The sequence below is a fragment of the Podarcis erhardii genome (genome assembly GCF_964252035.2).
Source record: "Podarcis erhardii genome assembly, chromosome: 6".
NCBI lineage: Eukaryota > Metazoa > Chordata > Lepidosauria > Squamata > Lacertidae > Podarcis > Podarcis erhardii.
Window position 1 is genome coordinate 10,428,844 of NC_138510.1, and position 24,301 is coordinate 10,453,144.

The window sequence follows — 24,301 nt, forward strand, 5'->3', positions numbered from 1 at the left end:
ATCAGAGAAGGGAGAGGAATTAGGAATAGTTAAGAGCTGAGGAAATTATAAATAATTTCCAGACTTTGAAGACGAAAGATACGGACGGGAAGTATCTTGGGATTCTACATCTCCACCGTAATACCTGTTCAGAGCGAGATTTCATCAAGGCAAAGAGTCTGGTTTTAGAAAAACACAATAAGGTCTCTTCAGAGAACCTTTCCTGCAATCTCCGTCTCAGGAAATCACTTTCGGCTCCGCCGCGCAAGCCTAAGCAGGTCTACTCGGAAGTAAGTCCACCAATTGCAATGCGATTTACTCCCGGGAAAGTATGTCTAAGACTACAACAACCTAAACCCAGAGAGGTTAGGCTGCAGTTAGGTCTGTCCCGCTGAACATCCTAGGAGTTTAGATCTCGCCTCTCCGCCGCCACCGTCTTTCAAGGCGGGTCCCAATTTTAAAAATAGTAATAATCGACACTAAAACCCAGTGGGAAAATAAAGACTAAAACTAAGTTGTCCAAGGGACAACTGTCTCCAGCTACGTTACCGCTTGAGGCTCGTCAACACAAAGGTGCTGAATGCGTTCAAAGACAAATTGCTTTTGGGGGTGGGGGCAGCTTCCATTTGCAAAAGTAATGCTACTTGACCATCTCTTTTTTCAGCCCTAAAAGCAGGGCTGTTATTTTTAACTGCGGACAAGGTAGCCATGAGAAGCCACACCTGTTGAATTACTGTCTGACAGGCAACTGCTCATAGCAGAGAGCATTGGTTCCGGAGTGGGGAGGTGGGCGCACGCTTGGTTTCCTCTTTATTCGCTTCTTTAAACTGGATCTATGGTGCTGGAGACCTCGCTTTCCTCGGCGGTTGAGAGGTTCTCGGTTTCCTAATTTGTTCTGCAGCGGGAGAGGAGGTTCAACGAACATTCAGAAAGTCAGGGCATCTTTCTGATTCGAAGTCACTTCGAAGTCACAAGCTAGTTAAACCGAAGTCACTTCGATTTTTAGATCAAGAAGACCAACCTGTGGCTTTCAGTTTTAAGGCTCCTCGCTCATTAGCTTAAAATAAGTGGCAGCCAGATGAAGACGAGTTTCTTTGAACTTCGGAGGCCTCCTTGGTTCACAAATCTTTTCTTTAAAGGTGGAGCCTACTTTGATAAATGACCCTCCACATCCGATGGAATACTGAGCAATCCGATGGAATAATACTGGTTCGAGTCAGCTGGACCCAAGAAAGAGAGCAGGGCTGCTCTGGAAAGAATTGCGCGTTTTCCTGATCCCCTTTAAAGTCACATCCAATTCACTTTGTCCTTTAAGCAACTGAGCAGGGAGTCGTTATTTAGGACATTATTCGAGGGCATGCCGTGGAGAATAGAAGATGCCACCTCTAGTTCAGTGTTGTCTACACTGGCTGGCAGCGACTCTCCAGGTAGAGAGACTTTCCCAGCTGTACCCGCAGATGCCGGACCCCGAACCTGGAACCTTCTGCAGAAACCAATTCTAGCGCAAGAGATTCGCAAATTAAGGTCCCTTCGGAAGTCCAAAGAAACTGGTTTCGCCCTTAATTATCACTCCTAGCATTCCGTCTTTCCTGCAAAGAGCTGCCAGAGAGCAACAGGTGCTTGTGTTTAGACCACATAAAAGCAGGAACACTTATGAATTTAGGGCCTGCTCAGGGTACAACCCACAACCATTTTTCTGTCGCCCCCCGAAATTATTTGAAGCTTCAGCTCGGATTGAAATCCACGAGGCTTTGATTGTAGTTTTTATAATGCAAATCAGAAATGAATAGGCTTCGGGTTTGGTGCATCTACTTACATTTTTACGCTAATCTCAAAATCGCCAGAGCCGGTAAATCTCACCTATGCGGATGTATTTGGAAACAGCTCAAAATCCAACCCAAGTTTTCCAGCTAGCAGCCACCACTCTCTGGAAGTAAACAATCCAGTTCTACCTCCGCGAGTTTGTTCTTTAATGGGGCTTACTCCTAAGTAAGTGTGGCGATCCCATTGAAAGAACCTACTTCCAAGTAAACATAGTTGGGAATGTGTTGTGGCTATAGGCTTTACGCACGGTTATTTGGGGAGCAAACTCCATTTAAACTTAACAAGACTCGAGACTGCATACAGAATAGGTAGAATCGGACTAGAATCAGCAGTGGAAAAGTCTCTTTCAATCAGAAAGGAAAAGATTAACTGCTTAATGGAAATATATCAAGCTATGTAGTGTAATATTAGCTTACGATGATGTGGTTGGCTGGGTTGATTCGAAGCCCGGCCAAATCCGACAAATTCCTCGCTATCAGCCAGAAACCAGATTCGCTTTTTTATTTTCTTTTTATAGGTCTTCCCCTCAAACTTTGACCTAGTAGTGCCATCAAGGATTGGGGGAGGGGGCGAGATCGTTTTGAAACCACAGTATTTCTGCTTAACACTGTTGTGCCCGAGGCAGAAATATACTTTTTTAAAAAGTCACCCTGTCCTGGAACTTGAAAATTCACGAGCTCTTTCGCGAATCGTCTTCTTTCCCTGACTTTTAACGTCTAAGGGGAAGAAGCCTTGCATCCTCTCTACTTCAAATTTCGGCTGCGGTCGGTTCCAGTTCCGCGTGGAACAAGCGAGCAAACTCGCTCAATGAGGTTTCGGGCAGTTTCGTGAAACTGATAAGGTCGGTCGGTTTTAACGCATCCTAAAAGTTGCAAGTTCAGGGGTAAGTGTGAGGGTTTTCTTCTGCGGTGGGAGAAAGCTCGGTTTTCAGAGTTTGTCAGCTGGTACCAGATATCGCTTTCTCTCCCTCCCCCCCCTTTTTTTATGGGTCTTCAAAAAAAAAAAAACCCAAGGCGAGGATGGTCCCCTTAAGGGGGAAGATAAGTTTTAATCAACCTAGTGGTTGTTACATATGAATATGCAACAATGTGAGCCTAGACCTGGTCGGTATCCGAAGCAAATTTCTCTGCTTAAGTCAAAACTTTATGCCGCTGATAATTTTGAATTGATTTCCTGGGTGAGAAAATCCTTCATATATTATTACATAGATTTTTTTAAGGTTTCAAATGAATGATAGCAAGGCTGCTCTCTCACAATTAAAGCCGGTTTAATTCGAGTCACTTTTTTAAGCGTGGGGAATCGTTTAGTTGTCTTAGACCGAGAGAATTTGCAGAGATATAGATATATAGATGCATGTCAGTTCCAGAGAATTCAGACGGGAAGCGAATACGGAATAACTGGGATTTAACGATACGAAAAACTTAGAACCTAAGGGAAAAGGTCGACAAGAAAGGATTGCATAAAGGGAGGGGGGAGATGTCGGCAAAATAGGGGTGAACGGTCAGAACAGAGAAAAATAATGGGGGGGGGGACTTCTGAGAGATTGGGGAGAGAAAAAACCCCACTCTAAAAGTCCCACTGATGTTAAATGAGATTTCCCAGAAGTAATAAACGTAGCACGACTCTGCCTGCGTTGTTGACTCAACTAGAAGCCCAAGGGATTTATTCCCATGCAAAGGTGTTTAAGGGTTATAGCCTTCAAATTCCGCCCAACCGCAGTTTTAATTATAGAAATTGATTCTCATCGAAGCTGGAGGTGACATCAGAGGCCACAATTCCGAAGCAATCCGTCTTAAAAATGCTATCAAAAACGTAACTAGGTCTTTTCCTCCCTCCTTTCGTGGTGGGGAGGTAGCCGATTGGCAATCCAGTCTATCAAGTAACCTCCACGCACACCAGACATTTAAAAGCCAATTTCTCCCCTTTTATATATATATAAAAGGAAGAACCATGGGAACTATAGTTTTCCCCATTCCGGGCACCCTGAACAAACTACAGTTCTTGCGCTTCTTTGGGCGAGGCGGGTGGAGATGTGCTTTCATGTATATTCACAAGCACGCACGACTTTCTCTGCCAGCCGGGGAGGCAGCTCTGGAAAGGAAATAATCGAGGGAGAAATCAAGAGGCCTTGGCAACGCAAGAGAAAACCATACCCTGCTTTTAAAAAAATAGAAATATAAATTAAAAAATTCCCTGAAGTTACTTTCTGGTTTCGGGGCAGGGAATTCTCCCTAACTTTTCTTCCTCCTCCTTTTTTAAATGGTCGCCACCCAACCTTGCCCTACAAGCCTCTCTCTTTCTCCAGCTTGCCAGGAGGTGGGGGGGCGGTCACGTGACACGGCCCCCCTCTCCCCCCCCCCCCCGCCGTAAAGGGGCCGAGCCGCAGATGAAGGGAATCACTTTAAGGCCGAGATTAGGCGAGAGAGGAGCTCGTCTCCCAGGCGCGATAGGCGAGCCCGGGTCCCCAGCAGCTATCAGCGCGGCGGATCAGAGATAAGAGGCGCAGCCGGAGCAGCGGCGACGCAGCAGAGCCGCGCTTCAAAGGAATGGGCTGCTGAGCAAGAACCCCTTTTGCATTTTTTTTTTTTTTTAGGGGGTGGGGTGGGGAGATACTGGGATTAGACTCCCTTTATACGCGCAAACCCTTTTCCTTTTTTCCTGGGATTTTTCCCCCTTTTGGATTTTTTTAAAAAATTCTTATACTTTGTTTCGAATCGTCTCAACTCAGAAGTTTGCCTGCTCCATCGTAAGTATCCCACTCTCTAAATTATCTCTCGTGCAAGCTGGGCTTATCTTCCCAGATAATGCCACACTCGGAGAAGTGGAAAAGGGAACGGTGGGGGGGGGGCGACTCTATTAGCTTTGCAAAGACCTACTATTGATAACCGTGTCTGTGATTTACGAGTTTCCTGATTAATTCCCCCATCTTTTTATCTTTTTTTTTTTTTGTAAGGGTGGGGGAACCCTGTTCAGATAATGTTTTCCTACAGCAGAACAGATAGGGAAAAGACGCGCCCCTCCGCCCTGTTTAACGAGAGGATTGGTTATATAGGATGGGCCTAGGAAGCAAATTCCTTTTCCCTATTAGATCTTGCAGGGGATCTATCTCGCCGCCGCCACCGATCCCCTTTACTGAACTTGCTCTCCTTGGGTCCACCCGAATCCTAAAAGCCAAATACATTGGATATTTTTACGTCCTATTTTAGCATTAATGGCTTTTTCTTCTTTTAGAACCTTTGCATGTATCCGTGCAAAAAAAAAAAAAACCAAAACCAAAACAAGACAGCAGCAACCCCAAAACATTGCAATCTGATCTTGCAAATCCTGTTCGAGTTTTAATTCGGAGTTAAGCGCAGCTGGACTGACTTCGGAGTAAATCATGCTATCGTGAACCGCTTAATTCTGAGTTGGAATTCAGCGTGTTCAGCTTCTTCCTCGAATTTTTATTTTACTTCCTAGTAAACATGGAGCCAAGCTATGCTTTACTCGGAAGTAAGTTCTTCTGAAGTCAGTGGGATTCTAATCCTCGAAACTAATCGGGGGAATTCTTGTTTCCGCAAGGAAACCTGCGTAGGGCACCGAAGTTGGAAATAAACTTAAATCTGTTCGAGAGATCCTCTCAAAGCGAGGTTGGCGCACTGGAAATCCCATTTAATTTCCGCGACAGCCTTTACTTCCGAGTGAATGGGACTGCAACCGAGGTCGCAGCCACACGAGCTGCTTAAGACCAGAGGCTTATTTTGGAGTAAAAGCTTATAGGTGTAGGTTTAAGTCGGCCTTCCGTAGTAACTCGTCCTGCTTTGGTCCCTGTGTTTCAGCAGCCAAAACCCGCTAACTACGTCAGAGAGTTTGCTGCTATTTTGTTTTGCATAAAATTGTTTTAGTGAAATTAAAATACTGGTGCCCTCCAACTGCAGTGTTAATTTGCAAGGCATGGGGGCTTCCTATATATATTTTTTGAATATGTGATGGATCAGAGATCTGGATTTCCTACTGAACTCTTCAAAAGGGTTTCTACTATTTTCATTTTACGCATTTTTCCAATTTATTTATTTTTGGACAACAGCTGAATTATTTGCTTCCATGTAAACATTCAGAGGACTGTACTTATTCTATGTTTCTTCACCTCCTCATCCTTCAACTAACTTTATTTCTTTATTTACTTTTTGAAACTTTAAAAAGAGCCATAGGTTAAGCACCCATTTCCAAGGTCACTAAAGTAGTTTTTTGGCTGAGTGGAATTTGAACACAGTCCACCCTCACCTCGGGCAATTCCTAGTCCAGCACTCTTAACTCATTGCTAGCTCTCTGAAATGTTCTAGCAGAGTGTTGCTTTTATATCTGGGATGAGGTTTTGGGGTTGGTTTGAAAGTCTGTATTTTAATGCCATCTTCGTGGAAGTGGATTTAGTGCTTTTGGTTTTCTCCCTCAAAATTGTCATTAGGGTGGCAAGTGGCTATTAGGATAGTAGTGTAATTTTGGGGAGAGCTTTCACAGATCCGAATTATCCAAACCATTATGGGCAGGGGAGAGAGGACAAATAATTCAAGAGTGTTCCAAGAAAGAAGAAAAACTATGAACCCCTAGATTATAACACTTGGGTTTTCCTTCCAAAGTTCTGGGTCCAAAAATGGCTCACCAAATTCGGCACAACTTTTTTCCTTGTAAATGGCATGGAGCATGAACTGCAGTTCAATGGGAGCCAACTAATTGAATTTAGGCCCTGCTTCTGAGTAGACTGGCATAGAAATCATAACCCAAGAAAATCCTTAATAAAAACAATTAAAAAGGGGGGGATCATCTGCAAATAGTCTTAGCAGCAGTAATATTACTAATATTTATTTTTTAAATGCAATTTGTTACTACATCTATGGTGGCAAACTCTGACACCAGATGATAACCCCTTTGAGGACAAAAAAATCTACATCCACTTACCTGGAACCTGGTTCTTTTCAAAGAAGTGGGACTTATTTACACATATATGTGATGATTAGGACAAAAATCTACTGTGGATGCTGGGAGCATGCAGGATTAATTGTTAGTCCTTAGCCCAATTCCAAACTCAGTTAAGAGCGACTGTGTTGCAGTGTATCCTGTTAAGCTGCTAACTTTCTGTCTAAATATTATAGGCTGAGCTTTCGGATGTAGTTCAGCGCACAGAAAGTATCCTATTTATGGCTTGCATTTATATCGGCACAGTGTATTCACCACAACCGGGCAATGTGGTTCTAAACGGGCTTCATTATCCATCTGGGACGATGCAACTTAACCCTGACAGCGCTTTCAGGACCGGGGTGTACCATAAATGAACTTGGAGGCTGCGGCATCAGTTAACACACAATCCACTGGCCTAATAAGGGCAGCCAAATGAGACCAAAAGTCCGTTCTGTTTTTGACCATAGCCAGCTGGATGGTTCTTGATGCTCTGTCTGGCCTCTCCTTGTTGCTCCTTCCTGGAACCTGGCCTTCCAAAAGCAATTTACTTCTGAATAGATTCCTGGTGTCCCTTAAGCACTTATCGCTCATTGTATTTTAGTTTTAAATGTCCTCCATATATATATATATATATATATATATATATATATATATATATATATATATTCTTTTCCCAAAGTTGGTGGCCATCACAACATCATCTGGGTGTAAATTCCACATGTTATTTGTGTACTAAGTGTTTCTCTTCCTTATTCTGAAGCTTTCGGCCGTGTGTGTGTGTGTGTGTGTAAGGGGCTTTAATCCTTTGCATTCCTAGCAGATGGTAAGCTGAGCTCCTTTGGGTGGAGTTATAAAAATTAATTAATTATCATTAACAATAAACATGCAGAGGATTGTACTGCTTTTTGTTTCATTTTGGTAGTCTGTTCTATTCTGGGGGTTTAGGGGAAGTTACTGTAATATGGTAGTGCTTATGATATATATGCCCCCCCCCCCAAGAGCACCACTTTATGCTTAATTATTTTAGTTGGACACATTTCATGCAAATGTGTTCCCCATGCTCACCAGAAGTATATGTAAGAGATTAGCTTTTCAACTTGGTGGCAAGGAAGAACCTTATCTGGATGACGCCTCTGGCTCTTGGTTAATTTGTAATAGATGGATCAGTTCACTCACAGATGAAGAGGATATTTCATCTGGTTAACAGTGTCATTTTTGAGCCTCCAATGGGTTCCATGTGACTTTCTGTTCATAAATTATATTTCTGCCCCTGCAAATAAAAAATAAATCACTTAAAGTCAGAATGCTGTTATGCTTCAATTCACAACTTCTGAATATAGCAAATTCCTGCTGGGTGGCATGTGAAGTGGATCCCCTGTCCTTGAAAGCTTATGTCACAGTGAATTTGTTAGCCTTGAAGATGCCACGAGACTCTTCAATGAATCTGCTTGGAGTAGGACTTAGTTGGCTGCAGCTCAGTAATATTTCAATTACTAATCGCTAGAGGATCTCAAAGTGGATTCAGCTACTACTTCTAGAGTAAACCAACTGCTGTGGTACTCAGATTCTGCTTTTGGGCCTCTCATAGACATCTGGTTGGCCACTGTGAAAACAGGGTGCTGGATGAGAAGGGCCATTGGCCTGATCCTGGAGGCTGTTCTTATGAGGGTGATAGGACTACCACAAAATGAGTATGCTTGAGTTCTCTGCCACTGGCTCCCTGTGTAAGGCCCTGTCGGGAAGTTTGCTTGGAGACTGCAATGCACACTTGCTAGGGGATCAGCACCACTGACATGGGTGGGTCTAAATTCCATGTAGCCTCTCAAAAGAATTTGCTTTTAGGGCACAAACAATGCATTCTTGTATTGTTTGTAAAATACTTTTAAAAATAGCCAATTGTTCCACTTCTCTTTCCGTCTGTCAGACTACAGATGCAGGCTGTAATCCTCAACTCATTCATTGCAACATAACCCTATGGGGCTCAGTGGGATAATGCTGGGTAGGCATAAAGAAACTTAAGTCACCATAGTGTTGCTTATACACTGGGGGTGTGTAGTATAGGGACAACTGGAATCTACATGAGTTTGATGTTTAGTGGCTTGCGAGCTGCACCAGGGTCCAGATCTGAGAATGCAATCCTTTGCAGACTTTCTTGGGAGCAAGCCTTTTTGAACTCTGTGGGCCTTACTTCCAAATATACATGGATGGAGGGCATCAGTGAGCTGCAAATGTCTCTCCTCTGGCTTCTGATTGTTAAAAGTGCTTCAACCACAGCAGAACTGGCGGGCTGGTGTCCAGGACAGAGTTGTCCATCCCTTTGCCTTGTACCTCACGGGGATATTGTGAAGATCTTACTTTTCCCTTAATTGTATAGCTTATATTTCCTTAGCTTTATGCTGCCCTTGCTGAACACCAAAGTTGTACATTTCATAATTTAAAAATGGCAACAGCAATGGGGTACCTGCATGGTTGCTACCCTGACCTAGTTAGAGAAAGGGCAAAAAATAATAATATGAGAATAGGCTAGGTTATGGAAATGGAAATGTGCTGCCTCTTTATATTTACCAGCCCTTTTCAAGTCATTGATGCAAAAAATAATAATAATAATCTCCAGTTAAATAAGTTTTTTTTAGGAGACATTTTACTAACTGATGATCTTTGACAGTAAAGCTGCTGTTAAAACATGTGAGCAATTTTTTTTTAAAAAAATGTTGAACACTCCAAATTTCAAATGATGTGACTTCCAGTCTTCCTTCTGATCTTTGCTGTGATGTTCAAACCAATCTTGCTAAGTTTTTTAGGGCAGGGATGGAAGCTACAGGAAGCAAAATGGATATGTTTGATTAGAGAAAAATCATTGTTCACATTTACTACTAATAATAATTAGAGAACCCCTTTTGAACTTTTTATGTGCAAAGGAAAATGAATGAATTTGAGACATTTGGGTCTGAAGATTGGGTCAATATTGCTTAGCAGATAGCAGAACAGCTGGATGTTACCGTAGAGTGAATGTTTTGAATGATTTCTTTTATGTAACTGACAGATGAGCAAAAGAGGGGGAAAGGAAAAGGCTGGATGAAGCAACTTGCCATTTGCTAAAAGGAGCCAAGATACAGGACTCAAAAGCATCTCTTTATTTCTCCTCTCTCCTGTGTTCCAGGTGCCTGAAAGCTGCTTCAGTTGTATCGGCCAGGGAGGATTAGAGAAGTTCTTCATGTCAAACCTCCGACCCTTGCCGTCCAGCTGCCTTGTTTGTGCCCCACCAGTTGCGCTGCTCCTGCCTTGAAGGATACAAAATGTACCAGAGCTTAACTCTTGCCCCCAACCCTGGCCAATCGGCATACTCCCATGACTCCAGCAACTTCCTGCACTCGCCAGCCAGCCCGGCCGTCTACGTTCCCACCAGCCGCATGCCTTCCATGCTCCAGAGTCTGCCTTACCTGCAGAGCTGCGAATCTGCCCACCAGGGCCACCCCCTGAGCAGCCACCCAGGATGGGCACAGCCGGCCAGCGCAGAGGCCTCGCACTTCAATGGCAGCAGCCCTCATGCACCGCCGGGCTTCTCCTACTCTCACAGCCCCCCTGGCGGTAGCGGTGCCGGACGAGAGGCAGGCTACCAGAGCCCCTTGTTGCTGGGCACTGGGGGGCGCGACCAGTATGGCAATGCTCTGGTGCGCTCGGTCAATGGCTCCTACTCCAGCCCTTATCCCGGGGCTTACGTCAGCTCTGCGGAGATACCGCCATCTTGGACTGCGGGACACTTTGAGAGCAGCGTCTTGCACAGCCTTCAGACACGACAGGGGGGCTTGCCTGGACGGAGACCCACATTTGGTATGTAGCATATCTCCCACTAATAGAATTGTAGAGTCGGAAGAGACCCATGGGCATAGCTAGGGGGCAAGGGGGACAGCTGGGCCCCTAAATCAAGTAAATAAGTAAAGATGCTTCACTAAAAGTAGAAAGATTTTTGGCAGGTTTTTCTGAGCACTTGGGGTCAAAAGAAAGTAATTTAAAACAACGGTCGTTGAGACATTTCATTCCGAATCTGCTGGACAGAGCCAGACAGAGAATGTTAACAGGTGGGTGTCCTGCCCCACCCCATAACATAAATCCTGGCTACACCCATGAAGAGACCCAAAGGGTCATCCAGTCCAACTCTCAGGAGCCATTCCAAGAGCACATGGTTCTCTGCTATTGAGGGCCTTTTGATCCCTGGTAGGACACTTTATTCAGACCTGAGGGCATTATGATGGAGGCCTTATCACCCATTTCTTTTGTCCAGAATTTATCATTAAAGCAGTTGCTTTAAAAGCACCATGAAAGTCCGCAAAACCTGTCAATGAATGTTAAAGAAGTGTGTGGTCTATGGCCCGGTTCATGCATAACGTGAAGCTGAATGGTGGTATCATAACATGAATGAGGAAGCACACAGGCTCCCAGAGTGTCAGCCAGAGTTGTTTTGCTTCTCCTCGGGCCGTTCTGTTTCTGCCTTGCACTGACTGAAGCCATGGTTTGGCTTAGTGCATCATCCAATCCCAGGGTTGTGGTTCACCTCACTTCTGATAAACCATGAGCTGTAACCAAAATCTGCCCTTCTGGTTTGCCTGGGAGTGTTAAACCACAAGCTTGGGTTCAGCCAACATGCAGCTAAGCCAAACCATGGTTTCACTCGATGCAGCAGCAGAATGACTGGAAGCTCAAAACAATCACTATCTCCTTTCCAGAAGCCTGCATGTTCATACTAAACCATGGTTTGACTTGGCATTCTATGCAAACAAGGACTATGTTGAGTGTATCACACTGTGTTCAGTACATGTCTGTTTGACCTACAATCTGTCTCTGGTCTTAATTTGTCATAAGCAAACCTACCCCAGTTCCAGAACCTGTAAAATTCTGTAAATCCCCTTTGAGTCAAAATGTACATGTAGTCAAAGGCAGGGATCCTCTAGATCTTTTCAGACTCAAACTCCCATCAGACCCAGCCAGCATGGCCAGAGGATGAGGGATGATGGGAGCTGGAGTCCATCAACATTCAGAGGGGCAGAAATTCACCACCCATGGCCTAAGAGTGCTTTAATGCTGTATTGAAACCAGTATCTAGTTGATTCGTAATTGGTTCTCTTCTAAGGTCGGCTGGAAATTATAGGTCTGTGAAAAGGGGATTATTTAAGAAGCAGCTTCCAAGAGGTGTCTGAGAGACATTGGCTATGATGGCTACCATTGGTGCATCTGAAAGCCAAGCCAAGGCAAGAAGGCATTTGAGTCAACACTGTTGAAAACAGAAAGCTGGACTAGATTGATGGCTCTCTTGGTGTTCTTAAGCTGGTTTGAAATTGGCTTCAAAGTTTGTCCCGGAGTTTTGTTTTGTTTTATGTGGGTGCATGCATAACTACATCATTCATTTTAAAAATGCTAAGTCTCCCTTTATGGAATAATCTGCTAGAGGTAGTGTTGTAAATGGGGGCACTGGAGAGAGGGATGAGATGTAGCAACCATGGAATATTAGAAGAATGGAAACTTTGGCCAAGACAAATCCTCCCCACACCCTAGCATTCAAGAATCTCCAGCAAATGCTGTCTTGGTTTGGAAATGGTAAAAACTATTTTGGGGGTTTTGTGTGCCTGGGACATGGCTTTGGAAGCCAAATTCTGTCCTTGGTGTGGCTGCAGACAGGCAATATATGGGAACCCTTCGGTTTAGAATATGTGCCTGATCGCTGTAGTTAGTGCTCAGATGCAAAGGAACTTGAAAAAAAAACACTTGGATATTTTTCATGCCCTATATGGGAAGGAGCAACGTAGATTGTTTCAGGCAATGAATTCATCTGCTTGTCTCTCAGTAAGCACTTGAGTGCTGGATATATTTTGGCTGGCAGTAGCTTTCAATATATTCATAAACCTAGGTGCATTTTTGCTCAATGTGCAATTGCTCTGTGTCGTTATATATCTGTTCAGGTGTTATGCCGTTTCCTAGGCAAAGTGACTTCTATTCTCTCTCTCTCTCTCTCTCTCTGTGTGTGTGTGTGTGTGTGTAAAACTGCCTCCAAGAGGGAGAAAAGGCTTTGATGGCAACGCTCTGTATTGTCACACTACATTGTATCAAATGTTCACAGCACTTCTGAAGTATTTGTACGAATGCAGATAGCAATGGAGCTGACATGAGACTGAGAGTGCAGGATCTAGCCCAATGGTGTGCAGTCAAGTGGACCAGGGGGACTAGACTAGTCCTCTAAATGTTCCTGGTAAATTAAATTATCAAAGCCTGGCGCCTCCTTCCTAAAGCCTGGGAAGCTTCTGCCTGGCTCAGGGAGGGAGGCATGATGCTCCAACAGGGTCCAAGAGCTCTCCCTTCACCTTCCTGGTTTTGGGAAGGAGGCAGGAGGGCTGCAGTAACTTGTCAGAGGCCTGGAGTGTGTGACTCCCCCACCCCATCGCCCCTGCAAGCTGGTGCCTCTGGCCTTACTGTTCCCCTGCGGAAAATTTCACTGCACACCACTGGTCTAGCCTGAAGTCAATGTTCATTTGGAAGTGAGTTGGCGCTGACTTGCCCCCAAGTCTGCTTCTGAGTTCATGACTTCCAGATCTGAACTAGGGATGGAGTGTTCCCTGTGCCTCATCAGCATATTGCTCTTAGATCTTTACCCCTATCAAGAGCAGCGCGAATGGGAAGGAATTCTGGGGTCAAATGCTCATCTATATCAAACTTTGGCCTTGCTTTGCTTTGCACATGGATTGGGTCTGTGTGGGTGTGTGTAAGTGTGCACATCTCTTATTTCTTTTGAATGAACTCACTCCAGTGAGTTTTCCATCAATTTTCATCGGTAGGGGATTTCAGAATGGAATTGGGAAGTCTTGATTTAGCATGGGGACTAGCACTATGCTATCAACTATTTTATATGCCATTGCAGCATATGTTAGGATAATAGCATATTGTCCCATTGGGCTGGGAGGCAATTGGTTTTTCTCCTGGGAATATTTTGGAAGGGCTGTAGTTGTAGTAACATGGTGCTGGGTGAGAATTTTGACTTTCTGATAACATTTCTCGTTAGCTGTCACCTGTTAACATAAAAAAGAAAGAGATGGTACTCTTCAAATGAAGGGAAGTTTTCAGATTAAAAATAGGACCATCTTCTGTTCTTTGGACATTTGACTTAAAAATCCAGTTCCCTGAGATTTTATCTGTCGCTTTAAAAGAATCATTTCAAAACAGGGGTCTGAATTCCAGTTTTAAATTGGTGGGTGTTTCTACTGAATTGGATTATGGCTCAAAGTTTAATGCTTGAAGTTGCAAGAAGAGTGACTGACAAGGGAAGATTGACAACGGAAAATGGGGCTAGTCTCCAAAACACATGCAAGAACTTTTATATCTGTACCTTGATGCCTTGTAGCCTATGCATGTTTACTTGACTGTAGTTCCGCTGAATTCAGCTAGGCTTCCTCTTAAGTAAGCAGGCAGAAGATTCTGACATTCCATTCCACAACCAGCCCTCGATTTGGCCGTGATTCGTTCCTTCCCAAACCCTTCTCTCTCTTCCCAAACCCTTCCTTGCGAAACTTCAGAAGGGAAAATATTTTTTTGTTGTCGCGCCCTTCCAAAAGCTGCCTTGGTGAATAGCCTTTCTATAGTCACATATAGGCTATGAAAGAGCCACGGGGTTACACTTTCCCCATGGAGTCAGAAATAACAGCGGTGGTTTCGGGCGCCCGGAGTAATCTGCCTCCCTCCACAATATCCATGTTGTGCAGCTTTCAGAGGTGACGCTGTTTGGTGTTTAAATGAGGTGAGCAGATTTACAGCCGTTTCGCCTTTTAAAAGTAATTTATTGGGGTAAATGAGTTGAGATCTGAACAGACTCCAAGGCTCCTAATTCGCCTTCGCCCAAACAAATCTCTCGCCCTCCCCGGCTACGTGCGCCGTGGCACCATCCATCAACACCCGCTCAAAATCGCCCAGCCATAGGACCATCAAAGCCGCTTCGCTTCGCTTCGCTTCGCTTTGGGTTCACACTGCTTTTTTTACAAAAAGAAAAGAAAGAAACAGAAACAGAAAAGAATCTCAACCAAGGGCACTTTCTTAAGCAGGCGCTTGGTTAATAAAACCCGCCTCGATCTGGCTCCTGCAACTGCCCCTTCATTTGGGCTTTATGTTTGTTCCGAAGTCCCTTTTGAATCCTTTTGAAAGACGACTTAATCTTTTGTTATCTTGGTTGGATGGCCCTGTCTCTGCTTTTCTCCGCCCTTTATCTTTATCCTAAGAACAAAGCAGAATTAGTGCTCGACTCTTAAAAGGAGAAAAAGTGCTTTAACCTTGAGTCCCACCGCCAGAGTGAACGGAAAGGCTTCGGGAGTAAAATTTGGGGGTTGTGACCCAAATCCCACCCCCCGCACCGGGGAACGCCGTTCTAAACACTGCCTTTCACCTACTTTTCATCGCTGGAAATATTTTCGCATTCGAATAAAAGAAGCAAGCAAAGAGCCCTTTGCGAAGTGACTTCGCCGCTGCCCTTTCAGTTCAGCTGGATTTTGCAAAACCCACGGAACCAGGTCTCCCTAGCATATCAGGAAATATTCTTGGATTTCCAAAAGGCATTGTTTTTGTATTTAGGAGCTGCAACTTGTAGTTTAGACAGGTCCTGTGCATTTTTATTCAGAAATCCCACTGTCTTCAATGGGATTTACTCTCAAGTAAGTGATCAGAAGACTGCAGCCGTAATTAAACCACTGGATTTTGTTTTTTACTTTGAAATAAGTTTAATTGATTGCAGTATTAATCTGCATCCCCCCCCCAAAAAAAGTATGGAGGTTCAGGCTTGCAGTTTAGGATTTACAAAATAATAATATGGGTGTTTAGTAGGCAATAAGACTATTAATCCTGTGCCTAGGTGATCTGGGAGTAGATCCCTGAACACAAATTCCCTAAAAGTGGAATTTGCTTTCGAATAAGCACATAAGAAGTGAGTTGAACTTAATTCTGTGGGGCTAGTAGGCTGAAATTCTATGTACTATTTGTGTACATTATTTCCTTAAATTCCAAACTGATCTTCAGCAGAAGAGTCCAGGACGGGGTGTGAAATAATTCTGAATATGAAAGTGAAAAAATGCAACATTTTCAACCTGCAAGGAATTTCCACAATGTAACAACAACAACAACAACAACAACAACAACAACAACAACAACAACAACAAGTTGGGTCCCTTTACACTTCCATCAGTATCAAAATGGCATGTCTTTTCCCTCCCTGCTACTTACATTTGGAATTTTCTCAGCTGTTTAAATCAATATATTAAATTGCAAAGGAGCATGTCATTAACAACTCCTTTCAAACTTAACCACCAGTTTTTCGCTTGATTATTCTCTTTTCTGAGCTTGCAGAGATCAGAGTCATTGGAAGTATGAATTGTATTCCTTAGGAGGACCGCTGAAATAAATAACTGAAGACTGTTGATTTTCAGAGTGTCTACCTGGAATATGACATATTGTGGATGGCATTAAACTGCACAGCACATTTACATCCCCGTCAGTACCAGTTTTGCAATCTAAGTTACAGAATTCAGTCTACTGATCATTTTGTACAGCCATACGTCTACTGAGGTTTGGGGTGTGTGGTTTTATTTTATTGTGTTACGAAATTGTTGAGCTGTAACAGATTAACTCCATCAAACAAGTGATCAACTAAATTATTTAGATATTTGAAATGACTTGTCTTTGGATAGTGGTGCTAAATCATATTAAAAGTCATATCAAATGTTAAGCATATTTATAATTTTCATATCAAATCAATACATTTCCCCCCGTGTATGTATCATTATACCTTCTAATAGCTCAGTGACTAGAATCAGCATTCTCGACAGTGCAGTCCTCTGTTCATTTACTCAAAATGCAAATCCTTGTTCCAGTTGTTCTTACATTCCAGTGCATTTAGGATTGCACCCTTAATCAGGAAGTAAACCCTACTGAGCTCAGTGAAAGTTCAGAAGTAAACATATAATAAGACTGGGCTGTTGCTCTGTGATGTGAAATGTATCCACAGGGATTGACGGTGGGAGGGATCAGTTGAATTTGCATCCCTCGGTCAGTAAAACGAGATGAGCGCCACAATCCCAAAGTCGTCTGCAACTGGACTTAACGGTTAGGGGTCCCTTTATTCTTTACCTAAATATCCTTGGGAGAGAGCGATGCTGTGCATCACTGAAACAAATTAGCACTGAGGCAATTCCTTTTTCATAAACTGTTTAAGCCTTGCTTATTCCTCCTTCATTGTTTGCTCTTAATGTTCCATGAGCTGCAAGGGTTGGTTTCTTTTGATAGTAAGCATTCAGTACTGTTTTCTCAGTTTGTGAACTTGATACTTTTGTTTGTTTGTTTGTTTTTACAATGGCCTGGCTAAGTACATATCCCTTGATTGCAATCCAGAGTTAAATGTCAAGATATGAAGCCCGGTCCATATTTCACTTGGAAATAAACCAGTGGTATTCAATTAAGCTTTCCCATGAATGAGTTGAGGGTGACTGTATTCTATTTTCTGGTATGGACACATGTGCACACAACAGTATTTACCTGAAAACCAAATGCTTTCTGTTTGTTTCCCTGGTTTAATGATTTTAACATAGAATATATCTCTACGTATCAGAGCAGGTAACCCTTTTACAGAGCAGCAGATCTGTGTATTTTTAAGTTGCTGTATCAAAAATGAAGGGATGCGGGTGGCACTGTGGGTTAAACCACAGAGCCTAGGACTTGCCAATCAGAAGGTCGGCGGTTCGAATCCCCGCGACGGGGTGAGCTCCCGTTGCTCGGTCCCTGCTCCTGCCAACCCAGCAGTTCGAAAGCACGTCAAAGTGCAAGTAGATAAATAGGTACCACTCTGGCGGGAAGGTAAACGGCATTTCTGTGCGCTGCTCCGGTATGCCAGAAGTGGCTTAGTCATGCTGGCCACATGACCCGGAAGCTGTACGCCGGCTCCCTCGGCCAATAAAGCGAGATGAGTGCCGCAACCCCAGAGTCGGTCACGACTGGACCTAGTGTTCAGGGGTCCTTTACTTATCAAAAATGAAAGGGCTAAAACAAAACCATATAGGTAGTAAGTGACCTGTTTTAAAACGAGGCATTTCTTCTGGGGAGAGAAATAGGAACAGCTCTTCTTTGAAGTTGCCTGTGGAATGACTTTTAAATAGATCCTCTTTGCAACAATGGCCACTTATTGTATAGAAATGGGAGCTCATTGTCTGAAGGGTTTATCACTGAAGCTTTATATAAAGTGTATAAATACTGAAATAAATTGAACATTATTTCAGTAACCAAAAATGAATAGAGGGGGAAAGGCGGTCCCTGATGTTTCATTTATAAATAATAGATCACAGAATCTTAAGAGTTTGAAGGGATTCTGAGGGTCATCTAGTCCAACCACCTGCAATGCAGGAATCTAAACTAGTGTCCATGACAGGTGGCCAACCAACCTTTGCTTGAAAACCTCCAAGGAAGGAGAGTCTATCACCTCTCATTGGAGTCTGTTCCACTGCTGAACAGCTCTTACTGTCAGAAAGTCCCCCCCCCCCCGAATGTTTAGTTGGAATCTCCTTTCTTGAAACTTGAAGCCATTGGTTTGAGTCCTACCCTCCAGGGCATGAAAAAACAAGCATGTGACTGCCCTTAAGATATTTGAAGATGGCTATCATAGCTCCTCTCTGTCTCCTCTTCTCCAGGCTAAACATACTGAACTCCCTCAACCATTCCTCATAAGGCTCAGTTTCCAGACCCTTGATCATCTTGGTTGCCCTCCTCTGCACACATTCCAGCTTGTCAACACCCTTCTTAAATTGTCAGTTTTCTCCTCCTCAGTGTTGCTCTGTCACCCAATAGCATTTCTCCATGTTCCCTATACAGAGGACCTACCATTTGCTTGTTCTTCCTCTTCCTTCAGACATAGCCAAAGAAACCCTTTTAATTATTTTTAACCCCTCTCTCTATCGATTAGGGACGCGGGTGGCGCTGTGGGTAAAACCTGAGCCTAGGACTTGCCGATCACATGGTCGGCGGTTTGAATCCCCGTGGCGGGTTGAGCTCCCGTCGTTCGGTCCCAGCTCCTGCCCACCTAGCAGTTCGAAAGCACCCTTAAGTGCAAGTAGATAAATAGGTACCGCTTTATAGCGGGAAGGTAAGCGGCGTTCCGTGTGCTGCTCTGGTGCCAGTTTGCCGGAGCAGCTTCGTCACGCTGGCCACATGACCCGGAAGTGTCTGCGGACAGCGCTGGCTCTAGAGTCAGTCAAGACTGGCCCGTACGGGCAGGGGTACCTTTACCTTTACCTTACTCTATCGATTAAGGGTGCATTCCTGTACAGTGGTACCTCTGGTTACGTACTTAATTCATTTCCGGAGGTCCGTTCTTAACCTGAAACTGTTCTTAACCTGAAGCACCACTTTAGCTAATGGGGCCTCCTGCTGCTGTTGCACCGCCGCCACACAATTTGTGTTCTCATCCTGAAGCAAAGTTCTTAATCCGAGATACTATTTCTGTGTGTAACCTGAAGCGTCTGTAACCTGAAGTGTATGTAACCCAAGGTACCACTGTATTGGAGTTTTGGGGCTATGTTTCTGCAACACCAGATACAATCTACAGGCATCACAGCTACACCAGTCAAACTCCTCTGATGCCATGGCTGCAATGCAGCAATTTGGGTGATATACTTCATCATGCCTCTAGGACATGGTTATGTGCCTATCATTGGGCAATACCACCAGTTCTGGCATGGGACATTTCCCTCCCATTGACTTCAATGAAAGGCAAGACAACAAAAGCCACTCCTGTGTCAAAAGCTTCCCATACAACTTTACCATGGAAGTGCATAGGATACGGTGTATCTTGACACCCAATTGCTGGCCATCACCTTTTCAACTTGATGATTGCAACCTGGAAAGGGAAGAGGAATTCCCTGGTGCAGATTTGAACTGGAAGTCCCCTGAGCATGCCTGTACATGCTTTGCAAACTGCACCACAGGGTTCCTGTTTCTGGCTACTATCAAGCTGTCCACCTTCATTTCATGCGAGATCAAAAAGTCCCCATGTTGGGACTTGCACCAGCAACCACTGGAGTGTGTTTGTAGCTCCTTTGCATGCTTCTTGTGTGTTGGGGTTGGGTGACCTGCATTGGTGACTGGAGTCCATTGGTGAGTGGTAAGGCAGATTGAAGGAAGGTCCAAGAATAGATGGAGAGCCAGAACCAACGACAGGACCCCATCCTTCTCCCTGCTGTGTTCTACCAGAGCAACATTGAGACTGAGGAGGAGAAAGGTGACAGGCACTGCCACCCTATGGATTGGATGAAAGATATAAGATAGGCAGGTGGAGGCTGGCTGGGGGCAGACTCAGGTTGGTGTGGGGCAGTGCCATATTCACTCTAATGGACCAGCCTCCACTGGCATGATAGACGTCTCCTCTGGGTAGCCTTAATGGGTTGGCTTCCTTGGTGTGTGGGTGTCATCAGCAAAATAGTCTTTGGGCATATCTATCACTTTATGTATCTTTGCCTGATGCTCGACATAATTTGACTTTGCTTGGCCCATCAATTGTTTAAAAGCCCAACCACATATAGAATCTGAAACTGGTGGGGAATAACACGCCACATTGTGTCTAGATCTCTAAATACAACTGAATGAGGGAGCATCTCTCTAAAATGCATGTGACTTTGTTCACATGGCAGCAGAGAGGCAGTCATCTTTGTGTGTAGTTAACACACCCTATACTTTGGATTTCATGTAATGCAATTCCATTTATAAATGTAGACTAGCATATGTTCACTTTCAAGTATGCATGCACATTTAACACTCTTCATATACATACCTTGACATTTGTTTTAAATTGATTTTGACTTTGCATTTTTAAACTGCAGGGACCTTGTATTGAAGGGTAGGTAAGAAACTGAATAACTAATAATGACAATAAGAACACCACATGCATTGGTCTTCTTCATGTGGCCCCCACTCTAGTTATTATGACTTAAGGCTACAACCCTGTTCATTCTTTTAAAGGTAAAGGGACCCCTGACCATTAGGTCCAGTCGTGACCGACTCTGGGGTTGCAGCGCTCATCTCGCTTTATTGGCCGAGGGAGCCGGCGTACAGCTTCTGGGTCATGTGGCCAGCATGACTAAGCTGCTCCTGGCGAACCAGAGCAGCGCACGGAAACACCATTTACCTTCCCGCAGGAGTGGTACCTATTTATCTACTTGCACTTTGACGTGCTTTCGAACTGCTAGGTTGGCAGGAGTTCATTCTTTTAGATGGGAGTAAATTAAACATAGTAGGACTTGCTTCTGCCTGTGCATAGGATTGCATAGCTCACCTTGATTAAGCACTAGCTGGATGCAGCCCATATCTATATATTCCCTATATTTATCTTTCTCCTGGATAAAATGTGTCTGTCGTACCTATACCTCCATTTTAAGATGATAAGATTCAATCTCTATTTTATTTAATGGTCTCTTCATGCATTGCAGTGGCATTCAGTTCTGAAAGTGCATTGGTGGAGGTCGGCTGTGAATCTGCCCTTTTTATTTGGTCAAGAGCACCTTCTAAATTATATCCTCTTATGATCCAAGCCTATGTAGCTAAGGTGCATGTGAGGCATTCTTGGTGCAGTACCTGAAAACTGCAGTGTCCTCTTTCCCTTAAATATTGCGTTGCCCTTCTCCAAGCATGCAGACTTCCATTTAAAAAATAAATAAATGAGTGAGGTTAAGCCAGGAAGGGGTAGACTTCACTTACTGCCCCCCATCTGACAAGCTAAGTCGATCCTTACTATTAAAACTCTTGTGCCTGGTTTGGCTGTGGTGTGTATCTGCTGCAAGGAATGAAAGAGAAACCAATCTTTGCTGGTATTTAACATGGGTCTGACTCCTTTAAGCAATGAAAAGCCTTGGCTTGACCTACCAGTTTAAAACTCGCAGCCCTAAAAGCAAGGCATAGGGCAAATGTGTGTGCCTAAAGGCTTAGCTCTGACCCTCCATCGGAGCAGGGCTCTGGAGTCCTTGCCTATCACGAGGTCAGTATTTGGCCGGCGTCATGCTGTAAAACTGACTCCGAACCTCTACCCGGAGTCTGTCATTTGTCAGCTCTGAGCTGTCGGTGTGATTGATACCCAGGCCTCAGTATCCCCCAACCTTCTCCATCAGCCAAAGACATTCCAGCAGGTCTTGTCCAGTCTGCCTGTCGCCACCAGTCAGCAAGCAGCGCTGCTTGATTGAAATCAGGGAAGTCTCCCAATCTCCTCCGCCTCCCCTTTTATCATCTTAGAATAACATCATCCCGATCATTTATTTTTACAACCAAGCTGGGTCGCACTTCATCTCGTCCATTCAAACAGCACAAAGCAAGGATTTTTCTGGGGGCAAATGGAAGCCATACACTCCTCCAAGTCTCCGCCGATGTCAGTGGCTATTAGTTATGGCTGCTTCATTGACAATACATTTATTACTAATTAAAGAATACAAGAAATTAACTGAAAAGGGGTGTGTGTGGACTGAACGGAGGGGAGGTAGATCATTTTTCTACTTGTCTAGTTCAGGAGACACATGGCTGCCTCTTAAAAACATAAGAAAGAGACAAGTATTGGAAATTTGATCATTTTAATGCTCTGATCCTAAACCCCTTGGGCAAAATCTAGACGCACCTCAGCTTTGTGAAAATCAGTGAAATCCTAGCAATCTATTTTGTTTGTATTTCTATCCTGTCTCTCATTGGAAGGCATGTAAAGAAAAAACAGTTAAAACTACAACAGTACACACAGCCACACCCATAACCCCAAAACAATCCATACAGAAAGTTGCAGGGACAAAATGCAACCTGAAAGAAGATACCAATGATATAATAGGGATGTGGGTGGCGCTGTGGTCTAAACCACTGAGCCACTTGGGCTTGCCAACTGGAAGGTCAGCGGTTCGAATCCACACGAAGGGGTGAGCTCCCATTGCTCTGTCCCAGCTTCTGCCAACCTAGCAGTTCGAAAGCATACCAGTGCAAGTAGATAAATAGGTACCTCTGCAGTGGGAAGGTAAACTGTGTTTCCATATGCTATAGCTAAGTGGTTTAGTCATGCTGGCCACATGACCCAGAAAGCTGTCTGTGGACAAACGCCGGCTCCCTCGATCTGAAAAGCGAGATGGGCACAGCAACCCTATAGTTGCCTTTGACTGGACTTAACCATCCAGGGGTCCTTTACCTTTTTTACCTTTTCCAATAATACGAAGTGGAAACTATTGGTTTTAAGTGTTCACTTCTCAAATCATAGACTTGTAGAGTTGTCAGGGACACAAAGGGTCATCCAGTCCAGGAATGCAATGCAGGAATCACAACTAAAGTTCTATATATACTGATAGCAATACTGTAATTGAGTACTGATGGTACCTCATGCCTCTTTCTCCTTCCAACTCACCTCTCTTTTCAAGATCTCTCAACCTCTTGGCTCTCACCTAAGACACAACCCATCCAGACTGGTTCTCTCTCTCTCTCAGGGCCCAAGCACAGTCCCTTGTCTTAAATATATACACACAGTGGTCAATTTTTTGTCTCTCGGTCACACTGATTGGGCTTCCTGCCCTTAGTCCAATGTTATACCCGACTTACAAATGTTTGTGCACACAATAACCCCGAGGCTGTGTTTGAGGAGAGCAGTAAGGAATGCCCTCTATGAGGTTCACCCTTCCTTGAAATTATTTCCCCTTCTTTCACTCCCATGGAATGCGATGGATTTCTCTGGGGGAAGGTTGGCGGGCAGGTTTATCCTTTAACATTATTGACACAACAAAAGGGTGTTAGTGGCGAATTCATTCCTGTTCATCAGTTGCAGTGCTTATAAGAATAATAATAATTAATAATAATTTATTATTTATAGCCCGCCCATCTGGCTGGGTTTGCCTAGCCATTCTGGGCGGCTCCCAACAGAATTATTATTATTTTTTTAAATAATATTTATTAAATTTTGTTTGACAATAAATATATATAAAAACATATCAATTTCAGATATCATCATTTCATAAACATCCTTGGACTTCCTCATGCCTCTTGTTCCTACTCTCTAGACTCATAAGTTTTACCAGCAAATTATTAACTTAATTTAGTTTATCTAATTAAAATTTCCCAATATTCAAATCTCAAATTTAATCTTTTAGATTTCTTTTGTCAAAGGTTAATTATAGGATACCATTTATCCACAATTTATCTTATTTTTCAATTACATTGACTTTTATACATAAAGGTTATTAATTTGTTAGAGCCTTGATGTTACAGATCTTACATTTTTCTTAACATTCATACAGTTTACAATGCTTTTGCAGATAGTCTTTAAACTTCTTCCAGTTCTCCTCCTCCAATTCTTCTCCCTGGTCTCGGATTCTGCCAGTCATCTCATCCAGTTCCATATAGTCCATCAGTTGCATCTGCCATTCTTCCAGTGTGGGCAAGTCTTGAGTTTTCCAGCCTTTAGCAATAAGTATCCTTGCTGCTGTTGTAGCATACATAAAAAAGGTTCGGTCCTTCTTTTGCACACTCTGGCCGACAATGCCGAGGAGGA

At 43.7% G+C, this 24,301-nt stretch overlaps 1 protein-coding gene and 1 long non-coding RNA gene across 4 annotated transcripts in view; one reads left to right on the top strand and one right to left on the bottom strand.

Annotated features, from left to right (window-relative positions):
* LOC309345225 overlaps window positions 1–24,301 on the bottom strand; it is a 284,561-nt gene that overhangs the window by 236,596 nt on the left and 23,664 nt on the right. The gene's annotated exons all lie outside the window — the stretch shown is intronic.
* Window positions 1–24,301, top strand: part of GATA5 (GATA binding protein 5) — a 52,585-nt gene that overhangs the window by 14,782 nt on the left and 13,502 nt on the right. Inside the window, exons 1-2 of one of the 3 annotated variants that reach the window (XM_081867979.1) lie at window positions 2,962–2,980; window positions 9,899–10,569. In XM_081867979.1, the coding sequence (XP_081724105.1) occupies window positions 10,035–10,569 (535 nt within the window). In that variant the 5' untranslated portion in view covers window positions 2,962–2,980; window positions 9,899–10,034. Of the gene's footprint in view, window positions 1–2,961; window positions 2,981–4,156; window positions 4,550–9,898; window positions 10,570–24,301 lie in introns of those variants that run through there. The other 2 variants (XM_081867977.1, XM_081867978.1) reach the window with 2 other exon arrangements.